The sequence below is a fragment of the Microcaecilia unicolor genome, chromosome 1 (assembly GCF_901765095.1).
Source record: "Microcaecilia unicolor chromosome 1, aMicUni1.1, whole genome shotgun sequence".
Lineage (NCBI taxonomy): Eukaryota > Metazoa > Chordata > Amphibia > Gymnophiona > Siphonopidae > Microcaecilia > Microcaecilia unicolor.
Window position 1 is genome coordinate 662,609,732 of NC_044031.1, and position 19,463 is coordinate 662,629,194.

Sequence of the window (19,463 nt, forward strand, 5' to 3'; positions counted from 1 at the left end):
CCACTTCCAGTAGGGACATTTTAGTTCAGTGTTGCGTTTCTGACAATCCTCTCCTGGTGCTTTGTGGATCTGCAGCAGTGACTTCCATGGGTAGAATCAGGGACTACAAGTGCCATACCACACTGGGGATATAAGTGCACTTCCCAGTGGGTTTGCTGTCTACTTCTGCTGCCGGCTTTCTTTCCCTGCTCAAATCTAGCAGCTTAATTGGCGGAGCCTGTCACCACAGTTCTGGTCACCCTGTCAGGCTCCTTACTCTGGCTGGGTATTTTTTCAGGCTTGGCCCATTTTGGAGCTCTCCACTCGGGTCAACACAGAAAGCCAGGGCAGATAGAAGTGCGTGGTTAGTGCAATGTCTAAACACGGTTTTCAGGATGCACAATTCAGAAAAAGGTTTTGTGCAGAAGTTAACCCAGAACAAAACCTCGCATTAGAAACCAGCACGCAGCATATTAAAATGAATGGTAATGAGGCTATTAGCTATTCCGCCATGATGCAACGAAGTACACAGACGACTTTAAGGTGAGCACAATACAGGAACCTGAATGCCAGGTCTGAGGAGGCATAGAAGGGTTAGCTCCCTCTTCTACAGCAGTGTCTGTGAGGTTTTAATAGCTCTTTCTTTTTTTTCTTTTCTTTTTTTTTGGTGTGAGCATAACAGCCCTGCAGCTGTTTAAGACAGAATGAAATGAAAGTGGAAGGGAGGGGGTGACTGTTCTGTGCATAAATCTGAGCAGAAAAAAAATTGCATCTGGGCAAATACTATAATGTTATTCTGCACATAAATAAATATCAGTATCGCAAAAATTTCACAACAGTTTTTGGGATGGTGATATTTCTACGTTGAGTAGCATTCCAGCACCTGGACAGATGTGTGCTGATACTTCTTTTTTTTTTTTTGCTTGGACATGTTCACTATAGTATCTTCCCTGGAGTTCTCAACCCAGTCCTTGAGACACACCCAGCCAGTCAGGTTTTCAGGATACCCAACATGAATATGTATGAGATAAACTTGCATGTCCTGCTTCCATTGTACGCAAACCTATCTCATGCTTATTCATTGTGGTTATCTTGAAAACTAGATTGGCTTGGTTGGTCCCCAGGACTGGCTTGGAAACCCCTGGTCTGGTGTGATAATTATTGCATCAGGAAACCAAATGTTGTTATTATATTTGCATTTTATGCACTCAGCCGTCAGTGCACAGCTCTCTAACGTGGGGTTCTCAACCAAGTTCTTGGGCTACACTCAGCCAATCAGGTTTTCAGGAAACCCACAAAGAATGTGCATGAGGTAGATTTGCAAACAATAGGGGCAATGCATGCAAATTTATCTCATGCATATTCATTGTAGATATCTTAAAACCCAGACTGGCTTGGTGTGGCCCAAGGACTACTATAGGTTGAGAACCTCTGCTCTTATGCATCAGTCCTTCTGCAGCTTCTCAGCTCTGCAGCTCCATGGTGACTGGCTGACTTTTTGTGCTTCAGGGGTCTCCTGTCATCTCCAATCCCACTTCTTCTGTTCTCCAGCTGCTTTCTTGGCACTTGAGCTTCTTTTCATCTTTCTTCCATTGATCTGCTCCGCAGGTCCTCTTCCTGGCTTTTCCAGGAGAACTTTTCTCTATCCCTCTCCTGGGCTTGCTAGGTACAGACGCTCTAACGCACTGCCTCTTCACTGAGGTTGGGAGGGGGAGGGGACTTCTTTAAGCAGCTGGACTTCTTCTTTCCTGTGGGTTCAGGCTACCCATTATGGCGGCTTCTGCCTCCGATGCTGCTGCAGTTGCCTTCTCCTGCTCCATTTTCTCCGCTGGCCCTGCAACTTTCTTCCCTGCAGGAGCAGATTCAACTCCAGTCACTAATGCAGTCCAACTTCCCCTGCAGCCTTCTGGAGCATCAGAGCATGGCTGCTTCCACTCCTGTGGTAGTTTTCTGCTGTGGCATCCTCCTGGGCTGCTCCTGTTGGCTGTAGTTTGTGGCAGCCTTCAGTGCTGCAATCCTCCCGCTGTCACAAGATCCATGCAGCAGAGTTCCCTCAGGTGCAGAAGCTCTAATCCCAGTGGCCCTTGGCTGTCTGTCTGCCATAGCTCTTCATCCTGCCGCAGTGCTGACTGCACCTGCAGCTCCCATCACCACTACTGCCCTGGAAAGGTGAATAAACATAGCCAGAGACTACGTTAGCTTGTAGCTTGCTTCAAGAAGAGTGCTGTAAAGGAAGTGAGACAGAGAGCCTAATAAATTTGAAAAGAATCCATTTTGATTTAAAACATCCAAAATATACCAGATTTCTCACCTGGTTTAGAGGTGCTTTAACCTTTAAAACAACAACAATAAATGAGCTTAAACATGTCAACTTCTGTTAACAGGTATGTGATTATCCTATTGCCACAATCACACTTGGAGGCATGACAAGAAGATGGCTAACATCCTAAGAAATCGTGATGATTTCCAATGAGCTGTAAGTATAGCAGCTCTAACTCAGCCACAAAGTGACAGAGCACCAGATGTCCCTGATGACAGCTGGAAGCATGGATGCTAACCAAACTGATGCAGATGTCACATTCACAAACCTCCTCGTGACTCTAAAGTAAATTCATATCTCCAGGTCACTAAATAACTGGTTTAGTCTACCTTTATTAAGCTATATTGAATGTGAACTGCAATTCTGGGTGCATTCACCTCCTTTTAATTTTTTTTTTGTTGTTGTTGTTGTTCTAGCACACACTGCATTGATATTTTGCAATACTGCCAGCCTGCTACTAGTTCCTCAAAGGGGAATATCTCCAAATGGGTTAAATTTATACATTCAAGCTTTAATTTATTTAAACTGAAAATCCAAACACAACCTCACACTGGCTGTGTAAAACCTCCTGTGAGGCACCATACACTGTATACCTTCTGGTCAGTCTTATAGATGGAGAAAAAAAGCTTCAGTTTCGCCCAGGGGCGTAGCCAGCCTTCCATGGGGGAGGGGTCCAGAGCCCAGGGGGAGGGGGCACATTTTAGCCCTCCCCCCGGTGCCGCCCCCCCACCGCTGACATTGCCGCCCTCCCGCCGCAAACCCGCCGCCGCCGCCGCAGCCTACCTTTACTTTTGCTGGCGGGGGATCCCAGTCCCCGCCAGCCGACGTTTTCTTCTCAGTCACTTTCTGATCTTCAATTTGTTTGCTGACGTCCTGCAGGACATCAGACTCAGAGAACAGAACTGTTCTCTGAGTCTGACGTCCTGCACGTACAATTACGTGCAGGACGTCAGCAAACAAATTGAAGAGCAGGAAGGACTGAGAAGACGTCGGCTGGCAGGGAGTGGGATCCCCCGCCAGCAAAAGTAAAGGTAGGCAGCAGCGGAGGCGGGTTCGCCGGGAGGGGGGTCCTGGGGTGAATCTGCGGGGGCCCCGGCCCCCTCAGGCGCCACTGGTTTCGCCACCCAGCCAGCCCCACGTATCAGGCTATAAGGCTTAAGTACGGCGTGTCATCATCTAGCTTCAAAAGAAACTCCATCAGACTGACTGACCACTTCCTAACTGGCATTTGTGTCTGCTAGCAGTGTTTCTTGGAAGCAGCAGAGCGAAGACAGGCTTTGAGTTGTGGATACGAGATAGAAGTATAACCCCTGATGCAGCATTCGTGATACGGGGGCTCCCTGTCGGGTTGAAGAGCGGAGACCACCGAAATGAGCGGAACACGACAGCAGTTGGAAAAAGCTAAGTGATTCCTTGCGGGGTCCCTGGCTATATCTCATATAAGCACCATAAGCACTAGTGGGAATTTGGAATTAGGAGTGCACAAGAAACTGTTTTATTAGTTGGTTTAGACACACACAAATGCCAGTTAGGAAGTGGTCAGTCAGTCTGATGGAGTTTGTTTTTAAGCTAGATGATGACACGCCGTACTTAAGCCTTATAGCCTGTTACGTGGGGCTGGCTGGGTGGTGAAACTGAAGATTTTTTTCTCCATCTATAAGACTGACCAGAAGGTATACAGTGTGTGGTGCCTCACAGGAGTTTTTACACAGCCAGTGTGAGGTTCTGTTTAAATTTATACATGACAGGAATGAACTTCATCCCTATACCAGGGTACGTTGGACATTGCCTCATTCACTCAGATTCACTGTTCATACTCTTCTCAGCACTTGCATTGCTCTAAATCAGGGGTGTCGAACCTCGGTTCTCAAGGGCCACAACCCAGTTGGGTTTTCACGATTTCCCCAATGAATATACATGAGATCTATTTGCATGCACTACCTTTATTCTATGCAAATAGATCTCATGCATATTCATTGTAGAAATCCTGAAAACTTGACCGGGCAAGGGTCGAGGTTGATCACCCCTGTTCTAAATGGTTTTATCCAACATGGTCACATTTACTTTTTTGTAACAGTGCTTGTTGTTAGTGTATATAAAACTTTGCCTGGACCTTACCCTTTACATCTTTGTTTTGCTACAGAGTGGAGTGTTTCTTTTGGAGCTGCACTGTTGGTGGAGCAGCAATATTGGTGTAGACACTGCTTGTTTTTTGGACTTTACCTATAAGTGTTTGGCAAGGTATTACTTCCACACTGCTCACTGTTTAAACCCCTGAGGCAGGCCAACCTGGCCGAAACACGATTCGTATCAGGTCATTTGTGAAGGCTTCAATAAAATACTTTTCTTGAACACCATTGTTGTAATAACCCTTTTGTTTGGTCTCCTCCACTGTTGTGCGTATTGCTAACCAGTGGTTGAGAAGCACTTGCCTTGGTATAATAGCATCTTATGTTTAAACTGTGAAATCCATCCTTTGAAATCTATTAACAGATTATTCTTTTCAACCCACAGCATGTTTGGGTAGTGCCCCTCCCATCTCTTCTCCAGGTCAGAGACAAACATGGAGACAACTCAGTTACACACACATGTAGAAAGGTTAGAAAGAATTGCTTGATCCATGTTCTTCAAGCTTTCCCTACTTGTTTAACATTCATTTTCTATTTAAAAATTTTACAACCATAGAAATAAGTGATAAAAAAAACCAAGCATAATAAGGCACAGAAGAAAACTGTCCTGAAGAGAAGAAGAAAATAGAAAACAATAGAAAAAGGAGAAGAATTAGACTATGAGATTAGACTATGATACTATATATGAGCCTATCTTCAGCTTGCCCATCCCAAGCTTTACTCCAATTATAGAAACATGAGGCGGGTTCTAACCTTTGTACTACAGACTTCAACTTTGTCCTTCTAATGGAGACCTTGCTGAAAGAACAAAACAGCCCTGAACTTCCGCATCTATGCCCCCTGGGTACAAGGCCCTCCACTTCCCCAGGATTGATAGACCAGGAGGATGCCTAGCTATAATCTACAAAAGCTTCTTTAATTTAGTTTGGATAGACTCTAACACTACCCCCAGTCTAGAATACCTTCTATGTAAACTTCAAGATGACTCTGTCTCTCCACACTACACTGTTGGGTTCCTATTAATCTACAGACCACCAAGCCCCTGGCACAACACAGAAGCAAAACTATTCAAACTACTGAGCTCTTGCCTCACACATTTCCCCAGACTGCTAATGGTAAGTGACCTAAATTTACCTCTCGAACTAGAAGATGACCCCAAGGTCATCCGATTCAAATCCTTCCTAACATCTGCAAACCTATGCCTTGGTCGAACAACTACCACACATGAAAAGAGTCACACCCTGGACATAGTTACCACCTACCCCTCGTCTCTTCTTTCGGATGTCAACTGGACTGCCATTCCATGGTCTGATCACTATCTTGACCACTTCAACATCCACATCAGCATGACCTTTAAAAACATTTAAAAAAAGGAAGGACCACCATAAACACAAGGGGTAGAATAGATTGCACCAGGTTGTTGAACCTAGTCACAGATGAGATCAGTACACAACTCAAGGATCCTCAATCGATGAAAGCCGAATGATATTCAGTCACTGAAAGGTGCCTATTCACCATAGCTAAACCTTCTCCCAGGTGTCCAGCCACATATGTTTCGCTCAAGAGTTAGAGCAGAGCTGGCGCTAAAAAAGTTCTCAGGGGGATTGTCCTTGAGGCAGCTCAGGTTTGAGTGAAACATATGTCGGACAACATAACCCCTGGGTTCGATGATAAATGGAATTAAAAAAGATAAGTTAAATAATTAAGTTACAAACAGGCTTATTTTCAAAGCACTTTGGGAGGCTAAGTTCCATAGGTTTCTATGGAACTTTGGGAGGCTAAGTGCTTTGAAAATATGCCTCAAAGTGATTATGAAAGCTAAAATATGTTATAGCTGACTTGTGGAAGATGATGGATGTTGTTAACATTGCCATATGAGACAGTTGTTGTTGGCAATGAACATCGCTGAGGTCAATTGATGAAAGGAATAAAATATCATTGAATGGTAATCCTCTATTTAAGTTGTATTGCGTATATATGTGGCTGGACACCTGGGAGAAGGTTTAGTTTTCATACTACAGGTGTCTGAATAAGTTTTTTGCCATTTTTCTGAGTAATATACACCATAGCTGTCAATGGAATTGCAAACGGTCAGATCCACAAAACCCAACCTGTGGTTCACGGATTTCCTGAGGGCCTTAAAGATGTCATGTAGGTGCTTAGAATGAGCTTGGAGAAAATTAAGAGGCTCATCCACTGTCCAATTGGAAAGAAGCACATCAATCCTACAAATTCCATTGCACCGAGGCAAAAAGGACATATTACTCCGCAGAGATAGGATCTGAATCAGTAGATACAAAAAATCTATTCACACTTGTGAACAACTGTGATGCACTTAGGGAGTAGAAATCCACGGGAGATATTTGTGTTAGGCGGTGAGAGTCTGATATGTACAGACAGGGAGAGGGATCTTGGGGTGATAGTATCTGAGAATCTGAAGGCAACGAAACAGTGTGACAAGGCAGTGGCCAGAAGGTTGCTAGGCTGTATAGAGAGAGGTGTAACCAGCAGAAGAAAGGAGGTGTTGATGACCCTGTACAAGTCGTTGGTGAGGCCCCACCTGGAGTATTGTGTTCAGTTTTGGAGGCCGTATCTTGCTAAGGATGTAAAAAGAATTGAAGCGGTGCAAAGAAAAGCTACAAAAATGGTATGGGATTTACGTTACAAGACGTATGAGGAGAGACTTGCTGACCTGAACATGTATACCCTGGAGGAAAGGAGAAACAGGGGTGATATGATACAGATGTTCAAATATTTGAAAGATATTAATCCGCAAGCGAACCTTTTCCAGAGACGGGAAGGTGGTAGAACTAGAGGACATGAGTTGAGGTTGAAGGGGTGCAGACTCAGGAGTAATGTCAGGGAATGACGGAAAACACATATTCTCATATGCAGATGATATACTGATGCTGGTCCCAGTAAGTTCCACCAAGCAATGAACAAAGTTTCTATCTGGTCCACAGAGCCCAAGCTCTAACTAAACCGAAGTAAAACCAACCTCCCCTCATTCTCCAATAACACTACGATTATACCACCCAACCTGAAACTGCGCAATGGAATCTCAATGTATCCAAAGAATCAAGAGTTCTATGCTTCATCTTGGACTCCTCACTAACCTTAGAAGCAAAAATTAACCAGACAGTTTTTATTTATTTAGATTTTGCTCATACCTTTTTCAGTAGTAGCTCAAGGTGAGTTACACTGGATATTTCTTTGTCGCAGGAGGGCTCACAATCTAAGTTTGCACCTGAGGCAATGGAGGGTTAAGTGACTTGACCAAGATCACAAGGAGCAGCAGTGGGATTTGAACTGGCCACCGCTGGATTGCAAGACTTGTGCTCTAACCTCTAGGCCACTCCTCCACTCAATGAAAAAAATCCTTCTTCAAATTGTGCCAACTACGGTTGCTTAGATCCTACTTCTAACGCTCACACTTCTCAGTATTAGTCCAGATGCTAGTCTTATCTAACCTTGACTATTGCAACTCTTTATACATTGATCTGAATAACAAACTACTATGAAAGCTCCAACTTATCCAGAACACAGCAGTGTGGCTGGTATTTTGACTAAGAAAATTTGACAGCATCTCCGGCCATCTAAGAGAACTACACTGGTTAAAAGTCAGAGCTTCTGTCACTTTCAAATCAATCTGCCTAGTCTTTCAAGCACTCTACGGAAACACATCTGAACTACTGACCCAACTCATCTCATTCTGCCAGTACAATTCCACTAGAATCAAAGACAGAATGCTACTGAAGTTCCTTCAAGTAAAAAACTTAAAATATAAACGTCAAACAAACTCCATGTTCTCCTTTCGTGCCATCTCTGAATGGAACTCTCTTCCTGACAAGATCAGATCTAAATTGAACTATATGTGTCTCTGCAAAAAACTGAAAACCCTTCTGTTTGACAAAGTCTAACTCCCACATGAATCATTTGTTTATTCTTTCCAAAACTACTAGGACTAGGGGGCATGCAATGAAGCTACAAAGTAGTAGATTTAAAACAAATGAGAGAAACTTTTTCTTCACTCAATATGTAATTAAACTCTGGAATTCGTTGTCAGAGAATGTGGTAAAGGTGGTTAGCTTAGCGGGGTTTAAAAAAGGTTTGGACGGTTTCCTAAAGGAAAAGTCCATAAACCGTTATTAAAATGACTAGGGGAAAATTCATTGCTTATTTCTGGGATAAGCAGCATAAAATGTATTGAACTTTTTTGGGATCTTGCCAGGTATTTATGACCTGGATTGGCCACTGTTGGAAATAGGATGCTGGGCTTGATGGACCTTTGGAAGGCAGTCCTACTTGTGTCAAACGTTTGTGATTCATTATGTGGGACATATATGTAGTTTGGGGTGAGCGTGTAGTTGATGTGAACGGTCCCCTTCTTCTACTGCTTGTATGACTTCCTTACCACTTTTTGCCCTCCCCCCACTCCCCACCCAAGTAGGCAAACTACACCAACGATTTAGGGGATAAAATCATTTTCTAACTGCCCTCATGGCTGAAAAAGTTTGCATTCTGATACTTGGAAGGGTTAAGTTTTAAAAATATAAAACTGTATGTCATTCCAAATCCCACCACTTGGGAACACCTCACCCTACAGTGGGTAGAAGTGTGCATGAATGAACAGTATACATTTAGGGGCCTTTTTACTAAGCCACGGTAAGCCCACCATGGGCTTACCATTTGTCAATCCGGGCTACCGCAGGAGCCTAGTGGTAGTTCCCACCCCTAGTGGGTGCCATTTCCAGAACTACAAAACTACATCCTATTTTTGTAGCGCTGGAACTTAACTGACGGTAATCGCCCAGTTACCGCTGGGTTAGCACAGGAGCCCTTACCGCCATCTCAATGGGTGGCAGTAAGGACTCCGCCCCGAAATGGCTGCGCAGTAAGTGTTTCACTTACCGCATGGCTATTTCTTTTCATCAGAAAAAGACAGCCTTTTACCCACTGTGGTAAAAGGGGGCGCACACATCATAAACATGCACTGATACTAGCACAGGCCCCCTTTTACTGCAGCTTAGTAAAAGGATCCCTCATTTACCAACATATAAGGTGAGTATATCCCACCGACCCAACATAAAACCCAGAGTACCTGCAACAGAACAAAACTAAAGATCGTAATGGACACACCCCAACCTCCCTCTTCCTTCGTACGTTCCCAAATACATCAGCCATACATGAACCTTATTCTACCACAATAACACCTTGTTATTTGTTCATACCGGAACTGGCGAACGCCATTACGGTACCATGCAAGCCATATTGAGCCTGCAAATAGGTGGGAAAATGTGGGATACAAATGTAACAAATAAATAAAAGCAATATTTTACCCATGGAATTGTTTGTTTTTTCAATTGACCTTGCGGCTGTAGGGGATTCTCAGAAGCAGTAGTTGCAGACATCTCGAATCCTGGAGTTTGGATTCTAAGCTAGATTTCAAGAATCTTTGCATGGTTTCTTATTCACACCGATCAATGCCATTTCCCACTATATTCATTCAATGACTGCCTTTTCACATTTCTATTAAAAATTGGTAAAAAATGTAAAAAGTAAAAAAAAAATCCTACAAAACACAAGCACGAGTTGTTGAGGGCAAACAACTGTAGTTGAATGATGTTTATGATAAGCAAATTACCATTTTCTTGGTTCATATCATGTTCCCTTCCTATTCAGCATCAACTGCAATTTTTTTTTTTATTTCGCTGCAAGCCTTTCTTTTCTTTCTGATTCCAATCACCAAGATTCCTGCTGGTTTTTCTTTTGCTAAGCAAAGGCCTGATTCACTGAGGCATTACTCCCATTCTGTATCTATGGGTAAAAGATTAGTGAATCAGGCTCTAGGAGTTTATTCCTGACTGTGTTGCTTTGCACCTAGATGTTAAATTATTATCCATCTGTATAAGTAGCTTTGTATAAAACATCCAAAATCCAAGGCAGATTTTGGTTAAAACAGATTTTTGCTCTTATGAGCAATGCTTCTCTACTAAAACTTTTCAATCAGTCTATGGTACTTATTTTAGAAGCGCTATTCAGGTTTTAGACATGCATAAATTCCAATTATATACAGCCAGCATATACATGTCTACAATTTTAAAAACATGTATCTGGCAAGGGGGTGTGGTCTAGGCATATTTCGGGTGGGACATAGTAACAGTCACGTGGAGGGGCGGCCAAGTTTTCCTGAGGACGTCCTCGCAGGACGTCCCGGCGAGGGGGCGGGGAATCCATAGTATCGAAACAAGATGGACATCCATCTTTTGTTTCCATAATACGGTCAGGGACGCCCAAATCGTGAAATTTAGGTCGACCTTAGAGATGGTCGTCCTTAGACATGGTCGTCCCCAATTTTCAACGATAATGGAAACCGAGGATGCTCATCTCAGAAACGACTAAATCCAAGCCATTTTGTCATGGGAGGAGCTAGCATTCGTAGTGCACTGGTCCCCCTGACATGCCAAGACACCAACCGGGCATAGCTCCCTTACCTTGTGTGCTGAGCCCCCCCAAAACCCGCTCCCCACAACTGTACACCACTACCATAGCCCTCAGGGGTGAAGGGAGGCACCTACATGTGGGTACAGTGGGTTTCTGGTGGGTTTTGAAGGGCTCACATTTACCACCACAAGGTGGGGGGGGGGTGGGCCTGGGTCCACCTGCCTGAAGTGCACTGCACCCACTAAAACTGGTCCAGGGGCCTGCATACTGCTGTGATGGACCTGAGTATGACATCTGAGGCTGGCAAAAAATATTTTGAAAGATATTTTTTGAGGGTGGGAGGGGGTTAGTGACCACTGGGGGAGTAAGGGGAGGTCATCCCTGATTCTCTCCGGTGGTCATCTGGTCATTTCAGCCACCTTTTTGTGCTTTGGTGGTGAGAAAAACACGACCAGGTAAAGTTGTCCAAATGCTCGTCAGGGACGCCCTTTTTTTCTCATTATGGGTCGAGGACGTCCATGTGTTAGGCACGCCCAAGTCCCGACTTTGCTACGCCTCCAATACTCCCCCTTGAACTTTGGCCGTCCCTGCAATGGAAAGCAGTTGGGGACGTCCAAAATCTGCTTTCGATTATACCGATTTGGACGACCCTGGGAGAAGGACGCCCATCTTCTGATTTGTGTCGAAAGATGGGCGTCCTTCTCTTTCAAAAATGAGCCCAATTGGTGTTTAAGTGCCCATTTGTACCTATTGATATTTTAGATGTTTATGATACTAAAATGCATAGTCCTGTTACATATAGCTGGTGATAATTGTCCTTTTCTCCATCCAGCTGATATTCAGAGCAGGAGAGGCTCCTGCCCTCTTAAATTACCTGTCATCACCCCCAGTATTCAGCAGCACTAAAGCAGCCAGTTCCGCTGAATATCGCCTCTGATCATTGCAAAAAAAAGAGGGGAGGTCAAGGGTAGTATAGGGAGCAGTGTTATGGAGGATCCCGGATTATGCAGCTGCCAACATAGCTAAGCAGCCAAATATAGGACAGTATTCAGCAAGGGTCTGCATATCTGTCTTATGCGTCCCCGGCTGAATTTCAGCTGAGCCCACATAAGCTCCATTGGCCAGCCCACCTAAAATTAGCTCTCAATATTCAGTGCCGGTGCCCGGACGTGGCCTGGCACTGAATATTGGGGGCTAATCTAGGGGCCCTTTTACCAAGCTGTGGTTAAAAAGGGCTTTGAGGTAGTGGTGATGGCTGTTTTTGCTGCACACTAGGGCCCTTTTTACAGCAGTGGGTAAAAAGCTTGAAAAAACACATGGCCATGCGGTAAGCTTGCATCTTCCATGTGGCCATGCAGGGGGAGTACTTACCCCCCACTGAGGTGGCGGTAAGGGCTCCCCTGCTACCCCCGGCGGTAACCGCTGCCCGATTACCGCTAGGTAACCCACTGCAGTGTATTTTTTTGTTTAATCCAGCAGCACCGGAAATGGTGCTCGCTAGAGGCGGAACTATCATCAACGGTCACGTTAGACTCGTGGTAGTTCTGGGTTACCGCGCGGCAACCCTTTAGTAAAAGGGCCCCCTAGCCAGCCGCTGCTGGTTGATAATCGTCCGGCATGTATTTTAGAATAGGCTCTAAGTTGCACGAATCTCTTCATAAAGGCAGTTAATAAATCCCAATAAATAAATGAGTGGAACAGGTGGATGTGAAGCGTCTGTTCACGCTTTCCAAAAATACTAGGACTAGGGGGCATGCGATGAAACTACAGTGTAGTAAATTTAAAACAAATAGGAGAAATTTTTTCTTCACCCAACGCATAATTAAACTCTGGAATTCATTGCCGGGGAACGTAGTGAAAGCGGTTAGCTTGGCAGAGTTTAAAAAGGGGTTGGACGGTTTTCTAAAGGACAAGTCCATAGACCGCTACTAAATGGACTTGGGAAAAATCCACAATTTGGGGAATAACTTGTATAAAATGTTTGTACGTTTGGGTAGCTTGCCAGATGCCCTTGACCTGGATTGGCCGCTGTCGGGGACAGGATGCTGGGCTCGATGGACCTTTGGTCTTTTCCCAGTATGGCATTACTTATGTACTTATGGCAGAACTTGAGAAGTCCAGATCTGGACATCTCAGTTCTAGTTTGTATATCCTTTCTGATATCAGCCTAGATGCTTTCTGTGGCAGGGCCTAGAAATGAATGGTCTTGTTTACTGAATAGGGAGTTTTACCCTGTGTCTAGTCTATTCCAAGACAGTGCTGGCGAAGCTAAGCCACCCAAAATGTAGCTGCTCTCTGGACAAATAGAAGATTTGCATTTTCAAGTGCTATCAATCTGCAGCCTTTCATGGTCCTAAAAGCACTAAAAAATGAACCAAAAATTAGGAAACATTTATTTTATGCTACTAGCAATACATGAGCGACTGTTTGATTTTGTCCTCTTTGGTATGAGAGACATTTTCAGATTTAAATTAATTACTTGCATAAACATAAATTGCACTGTTAAAACATACATTAAAATCAAATTACGCTTCTCCTAAGACTGAGGTGAGACACAGCTTGGATGGATAATTGAGAAACCCAAAAGTGCATGAAATAATTGAAAAAATGAGGAGTGGAAACACAAGTGACAGGAACATTGCAATATGAGGAAGGTGTAAATAACAACTAGAAACAAATGCCAATTTATTTCTGTACCACAATCGTTTGCTGATAGAGGGGAAGATGTCCCATGGGCTGATGGAAGATGCATGTCATCTATCTACCAGCTGCTAGGAACAGAGTTCCAACAGAGGGAAAGACACTGGTGGACACTTTGCCAACCGGCCCCCAACTATAATGGCTATTTGTTATGATGAAGTGGCAAAGCTTCAGTAATTGAATGGAGCTGAACATAGAAATTTTCATTTTTCTCTACAAGGTTGCTGGTGTTAGGGCAGCTTCGCCTGGCAGAAATCCCAGATCTTTGCTAGCTGAACTGCAATGGAAGTCCTCGTTTCCTTTGCTAATTGTCTCTATTTTATTTTCTTTCTACTGCCCTGTGAATCCTTTGTTCTCACTCTGAATTTGTGTGTGTGTGTGTCTTCTCTCTTGCTCTGTTTGAGTCTCGATATATGTTTATTTCTCTCCCTAAATCACTGCCTTCCCTCTGACTCTCCCTCCCTCCTCCTCTGAGTCTCTGAAATTTATTCACTCTTGGGGATGCCAGGGATGTTTGCCATCCTTCTGGAGCATGCATTTGCCGGTGTGAGCACTCTGCTTTCCTGTGCACCTCATTAAGGCTCTGCATTGGTCAGGCTGCGGGCTGGTTTTCTTTGGTATGCACCTCACTTCCAAGCTCCAGCCTTGTTAAGTTGAACCTGCTCCCTTCTCAGCATCTGAGCAGACTGCTAAATAACCTGTTAGCATAAGCAGTGCCCCAAAGCCAGATCTCTCAGGGCACTTGGATCAGGACGGGTTTATGCCAAAGAAAGCAGCTGGTGTCATCAAGTCTCTCCTGAATGAAGGAAGCTTTGCAAGATATGATTTCATTTGATTTGTTTGCCCTGCGGAAACATTTTACTAAACATTAGGCTGCATTATATCTTATAAGATTATAGTGAAATCACATCTTTAGAGAAATCCAAGCTAGTGGTTAAGTTCCTTAAAGGAGTTCCAGTTTAGAATATTTGCTGCTGGCTAGCATAAGGCTATTGATAAAGTCTGTCTTTCTAAAGGAGTCCTGGATTAAACAATTCACTAAATATAGTGTCCATGGATTGTGGAGTGTGAGAGCAAACCCTTAAATAATGAAACTGGCACATTCCCATGAGTGATCAGAAGATACTGCATCAGTGAAGGTGAATGGTCCCTGCAGTGCTTGAGGGAAAACACTCATTGAAAGTACTTCAGATACCCATGAATGTTTTCATGTTTCTGTTTTTAAGCCTCTGTGATACTTGGGGGGGGGGGGGGGGAGACAATTGTCTCTGTTGAGAGATTTTAAAAGTCTTCTTCTTTGACAGCTAAAGTTCCATTTGTTCCCATATTTTTCCACAAAAGGGTTGGTTTCTGACTGTAATCTGACTGTAAGAAAGAGATTTGTTGGTTTTTGTTCCATAATAACTGGTAGTTTGGAATCTGCTGGGCATGTCTCACATTTCACAATTATCCAAGGCCAGGGTATACTAGAATACAGTCACTGCTCTGTTGTGTCTTCCATAAATGTATTTCCCTCTAGAAATGTGTTCAGTCCTTAATTTAAATGCATGCATCTATGTGAGTTATGTTACTCCTGTAGTACTAATGCACTGGCTGGATGCCAATGCTAGCTACTAGTAATACATAGAGGGGCATAATCGAATGGGGCGCCCAAGTTTTCCTGAGGGTGTCCTCGCAGGACGTCCACGGGAAGAGGCGGGGAAACCCCTATTATTGAAGCAAGATGGGCGTCCATCTTTCATTTCAATAATGCAGTTGGGGATACCCAAATCTTAACATTTAGGTCAACCTTAGAGATGGTCGTCCTTAGAGATGGTCGTCTCCGGTTTTCAGCGATAATGGAAACCGAGGACGCTCATCTCAGAAACGAACAAATCCAAGCCATTTGGTCGTGGGAGGAGCCAGCATTTGTAGTGCACTGGTCCCCCTGACATGCCAGGACACCAACTGGGCACCCTAGGGGGCACTGCATGGGACTTCAAAATTGCTCCCAGGAGGTCATCCCCCATTCCCTCCTGTGGTCATTTGGGGCTCCTTTTTGAAGCTTGGTCATGAAAAAAAAATGGACCAAGTAAAGGCGGTGAAATACTCATCAAGCCTGGCTTTTTTTTCCATTATCGGGCGAAGCGGGCCATTGCATGAGCACGCCCCATCCCACCCCTGTCCTGCCTTCACTACCCTACCGACACGCCCCCTTGAAATTTTGCCAGCTCTGTGACGGAAAGCAGTTGAAGCCAGCCAAAATCGACTTTCGATTATACGATTTGGCCAGTTTCAGGAGATCACCGGCGATTTCCTGATTTGTGTCGGAAGATCGCCGGCGATCTCTTTCAAAAATAAGCCTGTTGGTTGCAAGGAAAAAATGGACCAAGTAAAGTCGGCCAAGTGTTCGTCAGGGACGGCCTTCTTTTTTCCATTATCGGCTGAGGACGCTCATGTGTTAAGCATGCCCCAGTCCCGCCTTCGCTACGCTTCTGACATGCCCCCGGGAACTTTGGTCAACCCCACAATGAAAAGCAGTTGGGGATGCTCAAAATCGGCTTTCGATTATGCCGATTTGGGCGACCCTGGGAGAAGGACGCCCATCTTCCGATTTGTGTCGAAAGATGGGCATCCTTCTCTTTCGAAAATAAGCTTGATAGTGTACATACAATGGTTTGTTGACCACAAAGGTCTAATCTTGGTCACCCGTTTCATTTTCATTCAGTAGCAGCTTTGACAATTTAATAATTCTTGGTTTCTCTCAGTAAAGCGAGCATCTTGTTAATGTTTGGGTTACTAATATGTCTTTTCTCTGCTTTTGTTTTACCTGCAGGTGAAATATAGGATGATCACTGGAGAGGTGAGCATGCATAACCCAATCCTGGCCTGCTGGCAGCCTATCCTCCTTCTGGTTCTGGGATCCATCCTATCGGGTTCTGCCACTGGTTGCCCGCCACGTTGCGAGTGCTCTGCCCAGGAGCGTTCTGTGTTGTGCCATCGAAAGAGATTTATGGCTGTTCCTGAGGGCATTCCGACTGAGACACGGCTATTGGACTTGGGCAAAAACCGGATCAAAACTCTCAACCAGGATGAATTTGCCAACTACCCTCACTTGGAAGAGTTGGAGCTGAATGAAAACATCATCAGCACCATTGAACCTGGGGCTTTCTACAATCTCCTTAACCTTAGGACTCTGGGTCTGCGGAGTAACAGACTCAAACTGATCCCACTGGGGGTATTTACTGGGCTGAGCAATCTTACCAAGCTGGACATTAGTGAGAATAAGATTGTTATACTTTTGGACTATATGTTCCAGGATCTGTACAATCTGAAGTCCTTGGAAGTGGGAGACAATGATCTGGTCTACATATCCCAGCGAGCCTTCAGTGGTCTCAACAGTTTGGAGCAGCTGACCTTAGAGAAATGCAACTTGACCTCCATCCCAACAGAGGCACTGTCTCACTTGCATGGTCTGATCGTGTTGAGGCTTCGCCATTTAAACATTAATGCTATTAGGGACTATTCCTTTAAGAGACTGTACAGGCTTAAAATCCTTGAGATATCTCACTGGCCCTATTTGGATACCATGACATCGAATTGTCTTTATGGACTCAACCTGACTTCCTTATCAATTGCCAATTGTAATCTTACTTCCATTCCTTATGTGGCCATGAGGCACTTAGTATATCTCAGATTCCTTAACTTGTCCTATAATCCCATCATTACCATTGAAGGAACCATGCTACATGACCTGCTCAGACTGCAGGAGATCCATCTAATTGGTGGACAGCTCACTACAGTAGAGCCCTATGCCTTCCGTGGTCTTAACCACTTGCGTATTCTTAATGTGTCAGGTAACCTCCTGACCACTTTAGAGGAGTCAGCCTTCCATTCTGTTGGAAACCTTGAGACACTTATTTTGGATAACAATCCCTTGGCCTGTGATTGCCGACTGCTTTGGGTCTTCCGCCGTCGTTGGAGGTTGAACTTCAACAAGCATCAGCCCACCTGTAACACCCCCGAGTATGTTCAGGGCAAAGAATTTAAAGATTTTCCTGATGTGCTTCTTCCCAACTATTTCACCTGCCGCCGAGCGAAGATACGAGACCGAAAACAACAACAGATCTATGTGGATGAAGGGCACACAGTGCATTTTGTTTGTCGGGCAGATGGTGATCCACCTCCTGTTATCATGTGGCAGTCCCCAAGGAAGCACCTAATCTCCAGCAAAACCAATGGGCGCCTCACTGTCTTCCCTGATGGCACCCTGGAGGTGCGCTATGCCCAGATCCAAGACCATGGCACATACCTATGCATTGCTAGTAATGCTGGGGGAAATGATACAGTCCTTGCCCACTTGCATGTTCGAAGCTACTCCCCAGACTGGCCCCACCAACCAAACAAAACTTTTGCTTTCATGTCCAACCAACCCAATGAAAGTGATGCCAACAGTACACGTGCCACTGTGCCTTTCCCCTTTGACATCAAGACTCTAATCATCGCCACTACCATGGGATTTATCTCATTCCTTGGGGTAGTGTTGTTCTGCTTGGTGCTCCTGTTTCTGTGGAGTAGGGGGAAAGGTAACACAAAGCACAACATTGAAATTGAGTATGTTCCACGCAAGTCGGATGCAGGAATAAGCTCTGCTGATGCCCCTCGGAAATTCAACATGAAAATGATGTAAACAGAAGCAATTAATAAACAGAAATAATAATTTTTTTAAAAAAATGAATACAAACATACTAACCTCTTGTTCCCCGTCACCTTTCAAGCTCCCTTCCCACCATCACTTTGTTTTCCCCTTTCTTTGTACTGGGATATAACATGCTGGTGACCTCTTCAGGATGTTGTCTTTTGTCAGGATGTGATGCTGACGAACAGATGGGTGGGCAGATCAGGCGCATTCCATGACAACAGACGGCAGCAGGGTTAAAACTGAACTCTGTAACTTTACCAGTTTCAATACTTGTGGATTTTTATGGAAAAAAAAACAGAAATAAAAAAAATGAAAAAAAAATGTTTTCTAATTTGCTACGGTTGGTTGGAATGCGAAAACAACTTCTGATTCCTGGTCTCACATCAACATAGATTTATTTTCTCATTTTCTGTTTTATCTTTGATAAAAAGCCTCTTGGATAACCACTTTTCAGGCTATTCAATGAAGGCTTCCTGTGTTAGTATACTATTTTTTTATTTTCAAAGTTTCTTCATATCAGGAGGAAGCCTACTATCCATTTATCAGTATTAGAAAAAAAAAAAAAAGAAGCGCAAACAGGTATATTCTGCTGGTAATAAACCCAGTGGCACTTCTGTTTATAAGAGATAGGACTTCAGATCTAGTTTCATACAGATTCATAAAGGAGTTCGCTGCAGCAGGTACCATTGACTATTAAAGGTGTCCAACTGAAGGTAAGCAAGCTGGGTGGAGCCTGAGACTAACTCCTCATTCTATCCATCAGTAAGGAAGGGAAAGAGCAGAATAAAGATTTGATTCTGGCTGCAAGCCAAACTTTTAATGCTGTACCATTCAGTGCAGCACTCCAGCTGCAGTACTTGAAGATGATAGGAAGGGAAAATGATTTTTATTTTAAAATCCCACATGCCTTTTATTCCCTTTCTAATGCTATCCTGATTTCTAAAACGCTCTGAGGGTTTTTCTTTTGTATGTTTGATTTTATTAAATCAGGTTTTTTTTTTTCCGTATGTTGACCCTGCTCTCACCCCGCATGTGCTTCTCTTGAGCTGTTCCTGCTTTCCCTGATGGTTTTGCTGGGATATTTTCTATGATCTCAGTGATTACTAGCAATGCTGCAGCTGTGCTATATTTCCTTTAAATTACAGTGAGTGCTCAGAAGAATGCCGAGGAACTCGAGAGCACGTGACACCCAGAAATTGGAAAGGAGAGG

At 44.1% G+C, this 19,463-nt stretch overlaps 1 protein-coding gene across 7 annotated transcripts in view; it reads left to right on the forward strand.

The window, feature by feature from the left end:
• The window catches only part of LINGO1 (leucine rich repeat and Ig domain containing 1), a 278,287-nt gene extending 259,765 nt beyond the window's left edge, over positions 1-18,522 (forward strand). For 4 of the 7 annotated variants that reach the window (XM_030186881.1, XM_030186875.1, XM_030186887.1 and 1 more), the window contains 2 exons: positions 2,364-2,455; positions 16,388-18,522. In XM_030186881.1, coding sequence (XP_030042741.1) covers positions 16,400-18,241 — 1,842 coding nt within the window. In that variant the 5' untranslated portion in view covers positions 2,364-2,455; positions 16,388-16,399 and the 3' untranslated portion in view covers positions 18,242-18,522. The remainder of the gene's footprint in view (positions 1-2,363; positions 2,456-16,387) is intronic. The other 3 variants (XM_030186901.1, XM_030186869.1, XM_030186909.1) reach the window with 1 other exon arrangement.
• The last annotated feature ends 941 nt before the right edge of the window (positions 18,523-19,463 follow it).